This window comes from Heptranchias perlo, chromosome 1 (assembly GCF_035084215.1).
Source record: "Heptranchias perlo isolate sHepPer1 chromosome 1, sHepPer1.hap1, whole genome shotgun sequence".
In the NCBI taxonomy this organism is placed as follows: domain Eukaryota; kingdom Metazoa; phylum Chordata; class Chondrichthyes; order Hexanchiformes; family Hexanchidae; genus Heptranchias; species Heptranchias perlo.
Window position 1 is genome coordinate 119,074,783 of NC_090325.1, and position 17,394 is coordinate 119,092,176.

General features: G+C 43.5%; 1 protein-coding gene across 1 annotated transcript in view; it reads right to left on the bottom strand.

Moving 5' to 3' along the window:
- Nucleotides 1–349: 349 nt before the first annotated feature.
- cfap299 (cilia and flagella associated protein 299) overlaps nt 350–17,394 on the bottom strand; it is a 603,791-nt gene continuing 586,746 nt past the window's right edge. Inside the window, exons 5-6 of the mRNA XM_068003909.1 lie at nt 2,544–2,673; nt 350–568 (exon numbers count right to left, since the gene is read on the bottom strand). Of these exons, the coding sequence (XP_067860010.1) occupies nt 473–568; nt 2,544–2,673 (226 nt within the window). The 3' untranslated portion in view covers nt 350–472. The remainder of the gene's footprint in view (nt 569–2,543; nt 2,674–17,394) is intronic.

Genomic DNA, 17,394 nt, shown 5'->3' on the forward strand with positions numbered 1-17,394 from the left:
AGTCTCCGCTTGGCTATTCTTGTGCAACTTTTAGTAGTGTGGGCCAAGGACTGAATGAAGCTTGTTCGCATATATTTTTGGCCAGAGGTGGTGTACAGCTGTTTAAGGCAGGGAGGAAATAAGTTTTTCTTTGAAAAAATGGTATGTCCTATCACAACTAAACAACACATAACAATTGCCAAGGCTTTAAAACCCAGTTGCCATTAACCACTTTTTTCATGTATGTATATTTCATATTTTTAAATGGAAATTAAGTAAAAACAGTATAAGTAGGAATAGCTTTCTGCAGCAGCAAGCAAATGCCTTGGAAGCAAAAGTGGAATACTTATAATTAATGTAAGAAAAGATGTTGATGAAATCTGTGTAAGTTTATTTATTTGTTCACCACAGTTGTTAGAAATGTTTAGCCATTCCTTTGAGTGCAAACAAGAACAAGTACTGTGGAGATCATCCTTTCTTTGTCCTAAGATGCTCAGGTCTTTCTTCTTGTGATGTGGTCATAAATGACCACTTGGACATAAAGGTCTGTTTCAATTAAGCTTCGCGTGGTATTGTCCCCAGGCGAGACCTGCCAAAAAAAATATAGAAATACTCAAATTAAAAATAAATGACATGAGTGGGGATGGTATTTTAAAGTTTAAATTGTCTTTTCTTTGACTTAAAGCTCATTTGTCAAACTGCTTGTTCAATACTCTTTAAAGGTCACAGGAAGGGATCAGAAGTTGTAAAGAGGCATCCATAGTTGTGCTGTCTTTTTAGAGAAAACTCTGTTCTCTTATCAAAGATATGACTGGTTCTTTCAACCATGTCTCCAACCTGGCATAACAGCGAGCTTCTAGAAATATTTGCCGAGTAGATTCAGAACCTAGTGTGATAGAATATTGCTCTTCTACAAAAGCACCATCTTGCCCTTCCAGCAACTAACGTACAGATTCCATCTCATCTAGACTTGTTCCCAAACCTCCAAATCAACAGTTCTCCTGGACCCAGTGATAAGAGACAAACTTCATGTGAGCCATTTCTCTCCTCCATCAGTATGTGTTCTCAACCCAAAGACATTGCTAATCTGAACAGAGTGCTTACCTTGTGTTAACAGACTCCACAGAAATTCCTGTAGTCAGCTAGATAACAGAAAGACTTGACGGAAATTTGGAGACAAACCATCACAATCACACATTAAGTAAAATTCTGAGGGTCAACTTAAACTGATGCACCATTATAGCCCACACACCACGTGTACAGCTGTTTTCCATTGGATGCCAAATGGGTGGTAACGGTCTACCATATATGTGGCAGGTTTTGTTGTATTCCAGCTGTGTCAAACCATGGAATTCATGGGCAAGGCCGAATCTATAAAATGTTGTTAGTGTTTTAAATCCAGCCAGAACTTTGTTGCTTAAATAGAGGTCTGTTTTGGTTTCTGTGCACATTTCAGATTTAAAAATGGCTGAATATTGCTGGTTGCAGAGGAAATTAGCTCTGGAGATGAGTATAATTAATTTCTATGTGCAGTAAATCCTAACTTCTGCCAAATAGAATATTCCACTTCACATAACCCAGTAGTAAACTGCCAGTCTCATAAGGATGGATGATTGTTGTAGGAAATGGGAAAAAAAAGTTACATTGACGTGGTGAGGTTCTTCTGAGGTTGGAGCTAAGGCACATCAAAGGAAGGAGTTTTCTGGTTGCTATGTGTAGTAACATTGTAAATGAATTCAAAAATATTATGTTTATGATTTTGTTCCACATAGTAACCGGAACAATTCTCCCCCCATTGTTGGGCAGAGCAGAGAGAGCTATATTCTGCTTCTGGCTGTGCTGTATCTGACTTAGTCATGTTTGATGCTGACACCGGCCAAAAAAAAAATTAAAGTGTGTGCCATTCCCTAGCATTATCATTCCTCACCTTGTTAAGTACAAAAATTAATTTTCTATATATAAACTGGAAAATCAAAGCAAGCTAAATGTAAACGTGCCTGTTATTTACCCAAAAGCTGCAGTATCTCAAATTTTTGAACTTTAAAGCATTTCACAAAATAACCTCGGCTTGGGCGGAAAAAAAATCACTCGACTTTATTCCAATGCTTCGCCTTGTCACTTTGTTGGTGAGTATGGAACTGCAGTAGGCAGCCTGTCATGGTAACTGCCCTTAAAGGTAAAACTGTGATATTAACATGTATTGTTAAATTACCACATTGCCAGTAATTGATGAAGCTAAAAGTTTAATGAAACATCATGAAAATTCACTGTTTTGGAGCAGGCCGTGTCATGAACCTTTATATTGAGTCAAAAAGCAAAAAAAAAAACTGCAAATGCTGGAAATCTGAAACAAAAACAGAAAATGCTGGAAACTGAAACATTAACTCATTTATTCCCTCCACAGATTTTGACTGACTAGCTGAGTGTTTCCAGTATTTTCTTTTTGTTTTCTCTATATTTAATTTCTGTTTTGTGGGATTTTCAAAATATTATTTGTACTTCAGAAAAGAAAGAAAGACAAGACACAGGAGAGTTTGGAGCGGAATAGAAAAACAGACTTGTACCTTTGGATCGACATGCATTGTTTTTCGGTCTCTTTTGTTTTTGAAAAGCAGTCCAGAGGCGTTCTCTGTGATCACCTGGTAATATGGGCTGGAATTGGATGTGGAGCTCTGGGTGTCCCAATTGTAGAAGCTGTCATAAAATAATTAGAAATGAGTATGCTGAGGTACAATTGATCATTCAAGTATGTCTTTTCTTACTGCGTGAAATTTGGAGAGCAAACACATTGCTTCTCAAGACTTTATTTAAACACAGGTGCACTACTGCATGCTTTCCAAGTGATTCCCTGAAGTGGTGAGCTTTCCGTCCAGCCATGCTGTGTGGTGGAAGGGAAGGAGAATCAGAGGCCAAGCCAAACTGCACTCTTCTTTGTAGCAGCCATTTCAAGAACATAAAGAACAGACTTAAGGGGCATGATTTCAGCATGGCGGCGGGAACTCAGCAGGTGGGTAATTAGTCGTCTGGGAGACCCGGAAATAATTTTAGCGCATCAGTTTGAGCGATCACAACCAAATTGAAAGCGCTTAATTTTACTTCCGGGTTTCACATCTCCAAGCTGCGCAGCGGGAATACTGTACACCACGCACCCGTATGATGTGCTGTGAACTAGAGTATTTAAAGGGCCATTGCAAAAATGGATTTTGAAGGAGAGAGGAGGAGCAACGAAAATGGAGCAGCGTAGAGCCAAGGCAGCATCCTGGTTCAGTGATGCTTCCCTTGAGGTGCTACTGGCTAATGTGAAAAGCAGGAGGGACGTCCTGTACCTAGCTGACAGGAGGAAGAAACCTGCTTCTGCCACTAAGAAGGCATGGCTGGAGATAGCAGAAAAGCTGAGCAGCAGGAGCATGGTACCCAGGTCCTGGGTTCAATGTAGGAAGCGGTTTAATGACCTAACCAGGGCAGGAAAAGTAAGTACATTTGCTGCTTCACCCACATCATGTGAAAAGAAACCCCTCCCCCCTGCCTCTCTCACTCCATGTTGCAAACTTACTCCATCACATCACTCCTCACATCCACTTAAGTTTCATCATCAACTTACCTTCTCTTTCTATGCACTTCCTCACCTCTGCATTCATGCACCCACCACTGCCACTCACCCCAGTCCTCATGCAATGTGATGCATCTGTCTGATAGTCACCCTCTGATGCATCTCTTTAATTGTCAGCCTCACCCAAAGCAGTGCATCCATTGGGTGAATACGTCACCTTCAGTCACTCACAGGTCTGTTCTTTCTCCCCTTGTCGGAGAAGAGAGCATGGGAGAGGAGTAGAACTGGAGGCGGGCCACCACAAATAGTCCAGTTGACAGATGTGGAGGAGGAGGCAATGGACATCAGTCTGACCGTTCCATGCCTGGCCATCGGAGATGGAGACACTGGTAACCCGCAGATGGCTGGTGACAGAACTTTAACATCCTTCACACACATGATGAATTGATGTTATCAATGATTAACCTGTTCCATACCTCAGTATGGTCATTGGAAAGATTGTCACTTCTCCAATGAATAATTAATATTGGTTTATGTTGTCTTCCAGGACAATTCACGGATTCATGAAAAGAGTCAGCCGTAATGGAAGAAGGCGATTCCTCAGAGGAGCTCAATCCTTCTGAGAGTGCACTGTCACATGACATCCAGCCATGCACCAGCACAGATACTGTCACCTCGGTGGGTCCTGTTAGCCAGATAATTGGGTTCTCATCTGGTGATTCACCACTCACAAGTGATAACAAGCAAACACTGGTGGCAGGGACAGCAGTGGAGAGTCCGCGTTGGGGGACGCACTCCTCTCCAAACTCTGCTCAACTGGGCACAGATGCTGAAACTTGGGGGTCATTGTTGAGATTGAGAATGATAGAAGGACAGCAGCACCTTTGCGAGGTACTGGAAAATGTGCCATACACACTCTCCACAATAGTGATAGGATGGAGGAGTCCAAGTCCATTGCTGGTGGAGTGGTGGCGCAGGTAAGTGGGAATGTCTGCGATGGAGAGAATGCTATCCTCCATTAAGCTTCAAGCACAGCTCTCCAGGGAGTCCATGCAAGCCATGACAATGGCCGTGCGGTCTCTGGATGCCAACATGTCTGCCGCCTTAAACAAGCAGATACGTTAGCCGTGGCTTTAGAACGCGGTACATCTGCCCACCAGCCTGCTGGCCAGCAGAGTAGTGGGAGTGATGTTGCGCTGACCCGGGAGAGGGACGATGGTGAAAGGGGACATGGAAGTGAGGACTCCACTCAGAACGCTCCCACCTCTCATCTGTAGCCCCCCTCCTCAACCAGTACCCGATGTGCTGCCTCCTCTCCCGATGGCCAAGTCTACCCCTGCATAGATGCAGGTGGAGCAGTCTTTGACGGGGCCCTTATGGACTCCATAATCCAGAAGATGTAGGCTGAGCGCATCTCAGCAGGGATCTGAGCAACCTGCCACTACCACTGCTGAAGCCACAGGAGATGCACCATGTAGAAGCGATAGGAAGAGAAAGGCAAAAGCATTGTAATTCATCAAGGGTATGCACAAGGGTATTTGACAAAATGTCATGTTAATTTATATACTTTTCTCTTTATGTCACGTTGAATGTTATAATTCTCACTACCACTGCCACGTCTTGCCCATTATTGAGTCCCTTTTGTGAAATCGCCTTTTCATGTGCTTCATCATGAATGCTAAGATATGAGGCCCCCCTTTGGTGATGTATGTTTGGTTGAAGGACTGGTTTTTGCAAACGTGGTGGGGGGTGGGGGGTTGCTGTTGGTGGTAGGATGGTTGTTGCAGGAGGCCTCATTATGAGAGCCTGTTAGAGATGAAAGAATCCCTGGCATCATGGGCAGCTATATTTGCTGCTGCTCTGGCGCAAAATGAAGGAATCATGGCAGCTGCCAAGGAATCTGGCACACATCTGCAGATACCCCCTCCGGTGGTCGCACACCAACTCTGCATTGATGGAGTGATATCACTTCCGGTTTATGAACATTCCTGGCTCACGTGGAGGTCCTTGGATTGCTACGCGTGTGCAATCAATGACGCTCTGCACCTGTTGGAAGCCATCCAGAGAGTTGAAACCGACTGCCCTCTCAGTCTGGCTGATGCCGTCACGGGGATGTTGACGTAGTGGGATGCCCTGGCAAACAGGCCATCCGTCAGCTGTCATATACACTTATATGCAGACAACTGAGATATGCTGGAGATGTCACCGGTGGCGTCCTGGAAGGATCTGGAGGTGAAGAAGTTGAGGGCAGTGGTGACTTGAACTGCGACAGGAAATGCGTGCCCACCAAGCCCAGCCATGAGCAGCTCTGCACGAAGGAGCCTGCAGATATCTGTGACCACCTGCCAACTCACTCTGAGCCTGTATAGGCACTGCTCCTCAGAGAGGTCCAGAAAGCTCAGCCTCTGCCTGTAGACCCACTCACGTGGGTAGTGCCTCCTGCGACCTTGGCCCCTCCGTTGGTCCCCTCTCTGCTCTTCTCCAGATCCTTGTGGTGCACCTCTGTCTTGTGCACCTGCAGATCCCAGAACTGCACGGTGTGCTTCCTCAGTGATGTGCCTCCTCCTCTGATGTACTGTGGAATAAATCCATTGCGCCCCCACATCCTGATGTTGTCAGTTTGAGAGGCTCCAAACTGTAGGTGAATTTATCTGAACACAAGAATTCTCAGTCTCAACAAGGAAATCTCAATCTAAACACACAGAACTCCCAGCCAAAGGTTTGCCTGAGAGAACTGAGTGCCCAGCTGCAATACCTCAACTTTTATTGAGATGTGTCAATCACTGGTTTAAAGGATCAAATCAGCTTCTGCTGCAACTTACCTCCATTTCTATGGCCTGTTTCAGAAGCCACAGGAGACATGTTCAGGAGAAGTTAATTTCGATTTGTTGCAGAATCCACAAAAAGTTGATCACCATAAGCCTTTCAAGTACCTAAAGTGGCCCTTTTAATATCGGCCAGGTGGGACTTTTGCGTGTCTGTTCTGAGCCCACATCCTAACGCGTCTGGGTCAAACCCAGAAGTGGGTGCGTTGGAGCCGGGATGGGATCCCGCTCCAAAAAGCTGGCACTTTAACCTCCCACCCATCCCCAACACACCAGTTCTTGGGAATTCAAATTATCCCCAAGAGCTCTCCTGTACTGAGGATGAATTGCACTCATCTGCTGCCTGAGGACAGTGATCTCTGCCTGCACTGCACTGTTAAATCCTGCCCTTATGGTTTTACTTTGTGTTGTTTTGCTGCAGAGTGGGAGAAAACGAGAGAGAGAAAGCTAGAGATCGCTATGGAGGCAAGGCTTTGCTAACATTCATGACACTAATGTCAGTCCTCTATCAAAACTGCAGATGCTATGATATTAACAAGGGGGCCTTCACTGCCACAGTGCAGTCTGAGATATCCCCATCTGAATAGCGTTCTTTTGCGAGGGAGAAAGCAAAATAAAACCATGGTAGTGGCACTTGCACCCAGTGGGTTTCTTAAAGAATAGAAAAAAGGGGAAAAGAAGATAGAGATTTAAAAAGCAAGGCAAAGGAAAATAGATGAAAAAATATTCAAAAAAAGAAAATGGAGAACGACAAGAGAGAAGAGAAAGATGAGGCAAATTTATGAATATCACATTGATACTACATTGAAGGATGGAGTAGCAGTTCTTTTTCACACGCAGTGCAAGAGGCCTGATTGCTAATATTGTTTGGCTCCATATATGCTACACAAATGCACACAAGGAGCTTTGCTCACTCCTACTAGCAGTGTGGCTCTTAGCGAGATTGTCAGTTCTTCTCAATCACTGAAATGGGAATGGTACTAAAGGAGGTTACCAGAGTTTGCTTTAACTTTTAAAGTAGCTTTTCTAGCAGGACTTCACAGTAGCTGCTTTCATACTGCAGATAATACCCATCATTCCTGGTGTCAGGCCTATTTTTCCATGTAATTTTGGAAAGGTGAGTGGCTGAAAGCACTTTTTCCTGCAGTTACGAGGAGACAAGTCTCAGTGACTCGGTTGCTGTAAAGTGACCCTGGTCATCTGCAACAGCAGTAATGGGACAGTGAACTTGGATTAAAGTAGACAGGTTTTTTAATCCAAGTTCACTGTCGGTGCCTGTGTGATGCTTGCTGCTTTTGACATGTTTATGTTTTGGGATGAGACAATGCCTCAGTATGTGACTGAAAATCTCACACCTACGATTTGTGCACTGTTGACAGCTCTGATCTCTGGGAATAAATCACCTGTCAGGCCCTTCTGATGAACAATATTTGGTGATTTAAAAAAAGAGGGGCAAAAACTACCTTAAGAAGAAATCATTACTGTGCTGGAACTAACTAGCAGTGTCTGCATCTTATTAAGATTAGGCCTCAAAATAATATAAAGCACGTCATTCCCATTCTGTACTTTACCAAGAACTTAAACCTCGATGCTTATTTCGCTGAATGTTTATGGTTTGGGCTTTGGCCATAACAAACGTTTTGTGCCAATTGAGTAACGCACCCCCACCAGTTAAATAAAGATTTAGCTTTTATTGCCCAAAAGAAATGTTGGATCAATTAAAAAGTTTCTGGAACTATTTGTTTTATTATGCTCAAAGTACAACTGAGTTCATGATCACATCCGATGATGCCAGATGCTGGATGACATGACACTGCTGTTCCCTCACACAATTCTGTTGCTCTTTGCAGTTGATACGAACTAGCAAAACTAACCTTCTGAAAATGGAATTTTTGTTACATCTTGTGGTACAGGAATGTCTATCTATCACCATAAATATAGATCAATGATACAGTTTTAAAAATCTGGAAATAAAAAGCCAGTATCAGTAAAAGTGACCATGAAGCTGCCGGGTTGTCGTAAAAACCCAATTGGTTCATTAATGTGCTTTAGGGAAGGAAATCTGCCGTCCCTACCCAGTCCGGCTTATATGTGACTCCGGTCCTACACCAAGGTGTTTGACTCCTAACTGCCCTCTGAATTGACCTAGCAAGCCACTCACTTGTATCAAGCCGCTACAAAGAATATAACACGGGCTGCAGTGGTTCAGGAAGAAGGCCCACCACCCCCTTCTCAGGGTAACTAGGGGTGGCCAATAAATGCCAGCTTTGCCATTGGTGCCAACACCCTGAGAATGAATAAAGAAAAGAAATAACTAAATCTTCGCGGACAGTACAATTTTGCCTAAAAGTGTTGAATCAGGTGTTTTACAAACCCAAGATAAAAGTAACCAGCTCAGAACTCTATGAAGAGTTTTGATAAAGACTATTAAGAATAAATAAGGAGAAACTGTCCACTAGCATGAAAGTCAGTAACCAGAGGACAGATTTAAGATAATTGGCCTCCTGTGCTGTATGATTCTACAAATCTTTTCACCACAATCCATTTAGCCTTTCATTCAACACAGAAACTGCAAAAATAAAGATAGAATAGGCTGGCAATCTACAGCAAAGTGATGAGCATCCTAAAGTGAAAGATAGGTTAACATTTTGAGCAAGACCTTCCATCAGTTCAACTCTGGTTAATGGTTACACCTGAAATGTCTCTTTCAGATCCTGGATGACCTGGTGTGCATTTCCAGTATTTTCCCTTTTTGCCTCAAACTCCCAGTTTTCCTCCCTATCTTAGTAACGATAGAAAGTGCTTAAGAAAAACATATTTTTGGACACAGGAACAATGTAAAATGCTGAGGATTCTTGCTCGAGTGTGGCAGCCGGCTGACTATCAGAAGTATGTTGTGCATTAAAGGCTGTATAATTGCAGCACATTTTCTGTTTGGATCAGGATTTTGCATCTGAGTGTTATGCTTGGATCAGGAATTCTGTACAATGGGACTGAGTAGGAAGTGGCTTAGTGCATTGGAATTCTGCTCTTGGATTAGTATGCAATTATCTAGAGATCATTTCTTTCATTATAATAGTCACTGAAACAAAAGTGTGAGATATTGACATTCTTACATTTCAGAATGGCTGTACAATGCTGTCACAGCTGACTGAACAATGAAACATCTTTGCCAAGTTTCTCTCCTGTTCTCTTGAAGATATTGGGGCAGATTTTTCACTTTAGTGCTTGGGGGTGTAAAGCATTGTCTGAGTGGAATGCATAGAGGGAAGATCATACTGGAACTTATAATGGAGCCCATCCCAACTTTCCGTTTATTAATTTAAATGAATGGAAAATTGTGTGAGCTCCGTTATAGGCATGCAACCTTTCCCGTCTGATTTTTCTCTATGTGCTCTACCCGGGCAATGCTATACACCCAAGTGCTAAAGAGGAAAAATGCCCAGTGTCTCATACTGAGGTACTGAAGTGCTGGTTGCCCTCTGGTACCCTGCCAAATTCTCATTCTTCATAGCGTGAGCCTAATCAATGTATGTTAGCAGGTTGTTTGATCGTGGGTGAAATCACTGTAGAGCATTCTTCTGCCCTCACACACACATGCGTACTTTCCAGCAGGGGTCGCTGGACAGTAATCAGGAGTGGGAACACTGGCTGGCTTTCCACTTGCTAGTCCAGGGACACTTAGTCCGATTGTAGTTCCAATACTGCCGTTCTGGTTGAGATCAGCTATCTCAGCATAGGATCTGGGAGAACTACTTTGTATGACTCTGTTCTATAATCTCCTTCAGAGGTGCTACTCAAGCATTGAATAATGTAACTTTTTTTCCACAGAGAATATATAATTTGAATAAACTAATCAAGAAATTCCAAGTAACGTTGGCTATGAACAATAATACTAACCCCGATTTTAACTTGGAATGGGAGTTGGGCGGGTGGGTGACTGAGGCGGGTGACAAACCGTCCAGACCTTGGAAGTGTGAGGCCTGGGAGATTTTAATTCCTGGGCCTCTTCTCAATATGATCCGTCAGTTTCCCCCCCAAAACTGGCAAGAAGCGGCAGCACAATGTCGGGCGGCAGGAGGCCCTTCCGAAGGAATGGTCCCTGGCACTCAGTTAAATCGCTGGCAGAGGGGTTTCTTGAGGGCCTCATGATTGGGGGGGCGAGGGGGAGCCCGTGGCAGGGGAGAGCTAAACTTTCCTTGACGGGCCTCCGGGAGGAGAACTGCTCCTCCTGGCCCCAAAAGGAAAGTTAAAAAAAGTAAAAAGGCTTACCTCTTTGGGCCTCTACTACTCCCAACCCCTCTTCCCACTAAGTTAGTGTGGAAGAAAAGCCATAACAGCTTCCCCGTGCAGGCCTCTGGTTAAAACAGGAGCCGGATCTACATATTTAAAGAAGGATCCCGCTGGTTTATGGCAGCTGTCCTTCTCGCCTGCTCAGAAGAGCAGGTTAAAATCATAGTCTGTGGGATCGGTGTGGGACATCAACGGGTGAGACCCACAGGCGATTTTAACTGCCTGCTCGCCTGGTTTCCTCCAGGTGGGCAGGGTTAAAATCGCCCTTACTCCTGTTATCATAATATGATATCAAATATATGCACGTGGACTGCTATTAAAACCAGTTAAACTGTTAGTTCAGTCACCTAGTTGGCATTTGCAGATGGCTACGTGTCAATCTGGACTGGGGAATTGGATTCTGTAAAAGGGGTTGCATTTGCATTGGGTCAAAGGTATGCAATAGCATTTTCTGTTTTGGTCTATAAACTCCAGGGTGCAATGAAACAACATCTTGGTCTTGGTTCATAAAGAAAAACACCTGTGGATCAAATGATTACCTAAAACAAGAATGAACGATTTGTGCATCTGTGGGCAGGGGTTCTCTGTTAAGCATTGAAAAATCTTCAGCAACCGAGGTAGATCATCTTCAGAACGCTCTGTTGAAAAACAGCCCATGGCTTTGATGTCTGTCACATGTGCACAACATAGTAAGGCACACTGGGCCACATTAACGCAGCAACATGTGTTTGCCACTGGCAGCCGCTCGCATCAAAGGCCCAGTATGGACAAATTTTGAAACCATTAACGCCACACTTTGGCAGAATTATAATGTGGTTTAAGGAGGTTTGGAGGTTTAAACTATTAAGCTCTTGAAATCATATTGCACATGTTGTCTGCAGGTTTTACATTCTTTTTGAATAGTGGTGAGGTCCAATTCACATACTAGTCTCTGGTTTGTTTTAACTCTCCCCCACCCTGAAGTACTGACTCCTCTGGAGATTTCATTTAGAATTTAAATACTGTTTGTAACATTGCAGTTATTAGTGTCAGTGAGAACTGTCATCATAAGAGTCACTATTGGGGGCAAACCTACCCTTAGCCTAACCCACCCTTTGGGAAACTGCCGAGTGCGGGTCCAATGCTGCTTTTACATCCCACTCGATTTTACTCTTCATTGAAGTCAATGGAGATTAATATTGGGTGGGGTGTAAAACCAGTATTCCACCTGATCCTGCGGATTTCCCACCCAATGAGTAAGGTTACAATTAGCTCCAATATTTCCACATTATTTCACACTTTCCTTTTCCCCATCTCCCCTGAAGCCTCTGACTCATGCTGTAGTATGGTTTCATTGCCGCCGGTCACCCTTGGATACCTTGCCCAAGTGTCTATTCTTCATTTGCTAGCATAACAGTTAGTGTGACAGGTATATCGTTTTGGAAGACATCAGAGCCGAGCCCATCCTATCGTCATCCAGTACTCACATACATATGTGCGCACACAACTTCCAGAAGTTGCTGTTGGATAATAATCAGGATCAAGGACCCCTGACTGATTGTTTTCCCCCTTCTCCTAGGGCCAGTGGTACTGAGCCACTTATAGCGCTCCTTCCACAAGCTCAGCTGAGATCAGCGAACTTAACAAATTTGGGAATCTCCTGGACTGTATTGATCACTTGTACATTGTGAAATATATATATATATATATATATATATATTTAACTAATTGACTCATTAGTTAGCTTGTCATTTGCACATTCTTAAGGTGCAACAATTTATTTTGACATGTATCCTACTACATGAAAAATATTTATAATATATATGCACTCAGCATCAGAAGAGGTTAACCATTTTACTCTGATGAATTTGAGGAATTTCCATTATTTTCAATGGGAACTGGCCAGCTGTCTTTGGCCTGGTTTGTTGGATGAGAATTGATACATATAACTGTTATATCAAGAAATATTTTAGACATCTACATAGGACACATTTAAAAAAACAATTGGCTGATCCCAATCCAAGTATAATTCCAATCCAAGTATAGAATTCCAATGTACTAAATCACTTCCCATTCATTCTCAATATAGAAAATTCCTGATCTAAGCATAACATTCACCTCAGTTATTCATGTTTGCAGTGCTCAGCACACTCAATATTATCTGTTGTCTAATTGTGGTTATATATAGTAGTCTGTGTAAGAAGAAGAATCTTTTATATAGTGGCCCCTTCTTAGCAAATTTTATTTTTTGGTAAAATGTTTTAAAGGAACACCATCTTCATGAAAAAAATATTTGACAAACTATGAACATGATGGAAGTCATGATGACTTAAGTCATAATGAAATGCATCGTCATGCTACTTAATTTTGGCAGCACGATAACAAAAATGATTGACATATGAAATAAACAATGCAAAACGCTGTAAATGCAGGGTCGCACCTGAAGTATTAAGCTGTCATATGCCGATTAACTTACTGCACATTTTCAGTTTTTACTTCACATTTCCAGAGTACAAGATTTTTCTTTCTAATTGCTGCTTAAGACTCTCCTTGCTCTTCCTTTCCTTTCTAAACCAAAACGAGGTCGGCCCTACATTTTTTAATGAGACATTTGCTCCTTCAAAAGTACACTATCTTGAGGGTTCCAATTCAGGAAAATTTAAAAATCCAGATTACAAACAAATAGGAAAAACACCTGCATCTGGGATTGTGGCAGATTGTGATTCCATCACAACATTTCAATAAGATTTAAAGATTTGAAAGCATGCAATCGTTAATAAGGTGTTTTGTATTTGTAGATTATTGCATTGTTTAAACATTTCAACTACCATAGTTTAAAACGAATCATAAGGACTCCTGCTCCACTACCATGATGGGTGTGGATTTCCCCACTATTTCATTCCAGTCAGGAGTTTCTGAACAGAAATCCTCATCATAATGTCCATTTAAAAGAAATAATTCAATATTTAATTTAGATTGACATCTAAAATTAGATAATTAACCCTTCCATTGGCCTGTTCAGGCCATACAGATGAATCTTTCAGGATCCTGCTGATTTTGAAGTCATTTCTAGATTTTGGTTTTCTCTGTTAATCAATTTTTATCCATTTCATTCATAAAGTGAATTTTATAACCCTTACTCCCTCAGTAGATATCCTGCATGGCATGTTAAGCACCAACTGTAAAAGTAGGGAGACCACTTGTTCCTAAACCTCTACCTATACCACTTTGTAACCAACTTCACACAGCAGCCTGACAGACGTCAGAACCATACTAGGTGGAGAATCTCAGGTGAAAACTCGTATCCTCTTACTCCAAGTTAACAACCAATATGTTTTACCACCAAGGATGCTGATTCAGTTTTATTGTTCAACTAAAATAATGTCAGGAGAACTAGCAAAAATGCAGGTTAATGCTGTTTGGAGTGTTGCTTGCTCAAACAACAACAACTTGCATTTATATAGCGCCTTTAACGTAGTAAAACATCCCATGGCGCTTCACAGGACTGTTATCAAACAAAATTTGACACCGAGCCACATAAGGATGTATGAGGACAGGCGGCCAAAAGCTTGGTCAAAGAGGTAGGTTTTAAGGCACATCTTAAAGGAGGAGAGAGAGGTAGAGATGTGGAGGCGTTAAGGGAGGTAATTCCAGAGCTTTGGGCCTAGACAGCTGAAGGCACGGCCACCAATGGTGGAGCGATTAAAATCGGGAATGCGCAAGAGGCAAGAATTGGAGGAGCGCAGAGATCGCAGAGGGTTGTAGGGCTGGAGGAGGTTACAGAGATAGGGAGGGGCGAGACCATGGAGGGATTTAAAAACAAGGATGAGAATTTTAAAATCGAGACGTTCCCGGAAAGGGATCCAATGTAGGTCAGTGAGCACAGGGGTGATGGGTGAACAGGACTTGGTGCAAGTTAGCATACAGGCAGCAGAGTTTTGGATGAGCTCAAGTTTATGGAGGGTGGAAGATGGGAGGCCAGCCAGTAGAAAATTGGAATAGTCCAGTCTGGAGGTAACAAAGGCATGGTTGAGGGTTTCAGCAGCAGATGAGCTGAAGCAGTGGCGGAGATGGGCTGTTACGGAGGTGGAAGTAGGCGGTCTTGGTGATGGAACAGATATGTGGTCAGAAGCTCATCTCGGGGTCAAATAGGACGCCACGGTTGCGAACGGTTTGGTTCAGCCTCAGACAATGGCCAGGGAGAAGGATGGAATCGGTGGTTAGGGAACGGAGTTTGCGGCGTGGATCAAAGACAACGGCTTCGGTCTTCCCAATATTTAGTTGGAGTAAATTTTTGCTCATCCAGTACTGAATGTTGGACAAGCAGCGTGACAAATGAGAGACAGTGGAGGGGTCGAGGGAAGTGGTGGTGAGGTAGAACTGGGTGTCGTCAGCGTACATGTGGAAACTGACATGTTTTTGGATGATGTCACCGAGGGCCAGCACGTTGATGAAAAATGGGAGGGGGCCAAGGATAGATCCTTGGGGTAATCCAGAAGTAACAATGCGGGAGCGGGAAGGGAAGCCATTGTAGGTGATTCTCTGACTATGACCGAATAGATAAGAATGGAACCAGGCGAGTGCAGTGCCATCCAGCTGGATGACGGAAAAGAGGCGTTGGAGGAGGACTGTGTGGTCAACCGTGTCAAAGGCTGCAGACAGGTCAAGAAGGATCAGGAGGGATAGTTTACTACGATCACCTTACATAGGATGTCATTTGTGACTTTGATAAGGGCCGTTTCGGTACTGTGGCAGGGGTGGAAACCTGATTGGAGGGATTCGAACATAGAATTGCGGGAAAGATGGTCACGGATTTGGGAGGCGACAACACGTTCAAGGACTTTGGAGAGGAAAGGGAGGTTGGTGATGGGGCGGTAGTTTGCAAGGACAGAGGGGGTCAAGGGTGGATTTTTTGAGGAGGGAGGTGATGACTACAGATTTGAAAGGGAGGGGGACAGTACTTGAAGAGAGGGAACCGTTAACAATATCAGCTAACATGGAGACCAGGAAGGGAAGTTGGGTGGTCAGCAGTTTAGTGGGAATAGGGTTGAGGGAGCAGGAGGTGGATATCAAGATCAAGATGGGCTAGGAGTGGGCATGAGGGGACATGGGAGAGAAACTAGAGAAAGAAACTTAGAAACCTAAATAAAGACATATTTTTATTAGTGAAAAGGTTAAAAAGGTACTGTTTTCATGAAAAAGTGTTTCACATATCTTTCTTTTGTCTAAACACATCATGGAATCAGGTAAATCACATCAAAACATGTTGTTTTGGATCTGCCTCAGATATTCTCTCAAGTATAGTGATGTTGGGCACTGCTCTAAGTGATCTGAGTGCCTTACATTCAGGAGCGTACCTATACTGCCCAATGCCTAATTATATGATAGTGTAACCTGGGTGTGTAACAATAGGATCCCCACCCCTTTCACTCTGAACTAGATATTGTGGCCCTGATTTTAACTACAGGCTAGTTTTCATTGGGTGAGTTTTGGGGTTAGTTCAAAACTCACCCATTGCAGCAAAAAAAGAGGCCCATGGTTTTTTAACTCCCAGGCCGCATTTAAATGCCACCGGCCCACGTTCCACCTGCTTCAGGCAAGAAGCAATGGAAATTTGCGCATCCTGGAGGCCACGTGCCGAGCCCAGGTTAGTGGCGGGATCAGATGCCGGGCTGTCCTGCGGTGGTCCCCATGATAGATAGGGGCAAATTGCATCGGGGAGGCCTAAGCTTTCTTTGTGGGGCCTGGAGGAATACTCCTGCTGCTCCTGGCCCCACAAGGAAATTAAAAAGCTAAAATAAAACTTACCTTTTTGGGTCTAGCCAGGATCCACTTCTTTACTGGGTTGGCCTGGCAGGAAAGTCACTGGCACTTCCTGCTCAGGCCGCCTAGTAAAAATTGCAGTCAGATCCCAATAACATCATCTGGACCTGACTTGCATATGTCAAAATAGACGTGACTGGCTTTTGGGCGCCTGCTCAGAGAGCAGGTGAAAATTGCGTCAGGTCAGCTTCCAGCGGCTCAAGGGCGGGTAAGTAACCTGGGTGTTTTTAACCGTTCACTCACCCGGTTTACGCTGGGCAGGTAGTGTTCAAACTGCCCCCAGAGTCTTTCCTATGTGCCCTCATATGCGCTTCTCCAATCTTTCCAAAGGTGTACTGAAACATTTCAATGAAACGAGGTCAGATACAAATTGTTACACTGTTTTATTTTACAGATAACAAGTGGAATATACAGAGTACAAGATATAATCGAGCCTCACCTTGGTTCAACAGAACCCTCCTTGAGAATAAGAAAAATAAGAAAAATATCCCATGCTAACTCTATTAGTGGGCTTGCTTAACTTTTTCTGGTCAGTATCTATTTCTGACCCGCTCTGAACTTGAAATGAATGAATTTCCCCTTGCTAGATCAAGCTTCCTCCCCAGACCTGACAGGCTTGCTGACTGACTGTCTCTATGTCCCTTTGTCCTTCTTTCTTTGTATTCCAATTCAGTGGAAACAAGGGGAAAAAAATTGCACAAGTTTTGTTGACTGTCCCACTAAAAAGAAAGTACATTTTCCTGTTGCTTTGCCAGTAGCGTGCTCAGATGGAGGGGTGCCCCACAGATGATGCAAATGTGTAAAAAGGAGCTGGATGAGTTCCTGGCTGAGGCTATGTTTTTGCCTCTCCTAGGAGATTACATGGATGCTGGTGAATGGAAGCCTTTGGGGGTCATGATGCCTAACGAACCAGCTTACTTCTTCCTGGTCCTCATTTTCGTATGT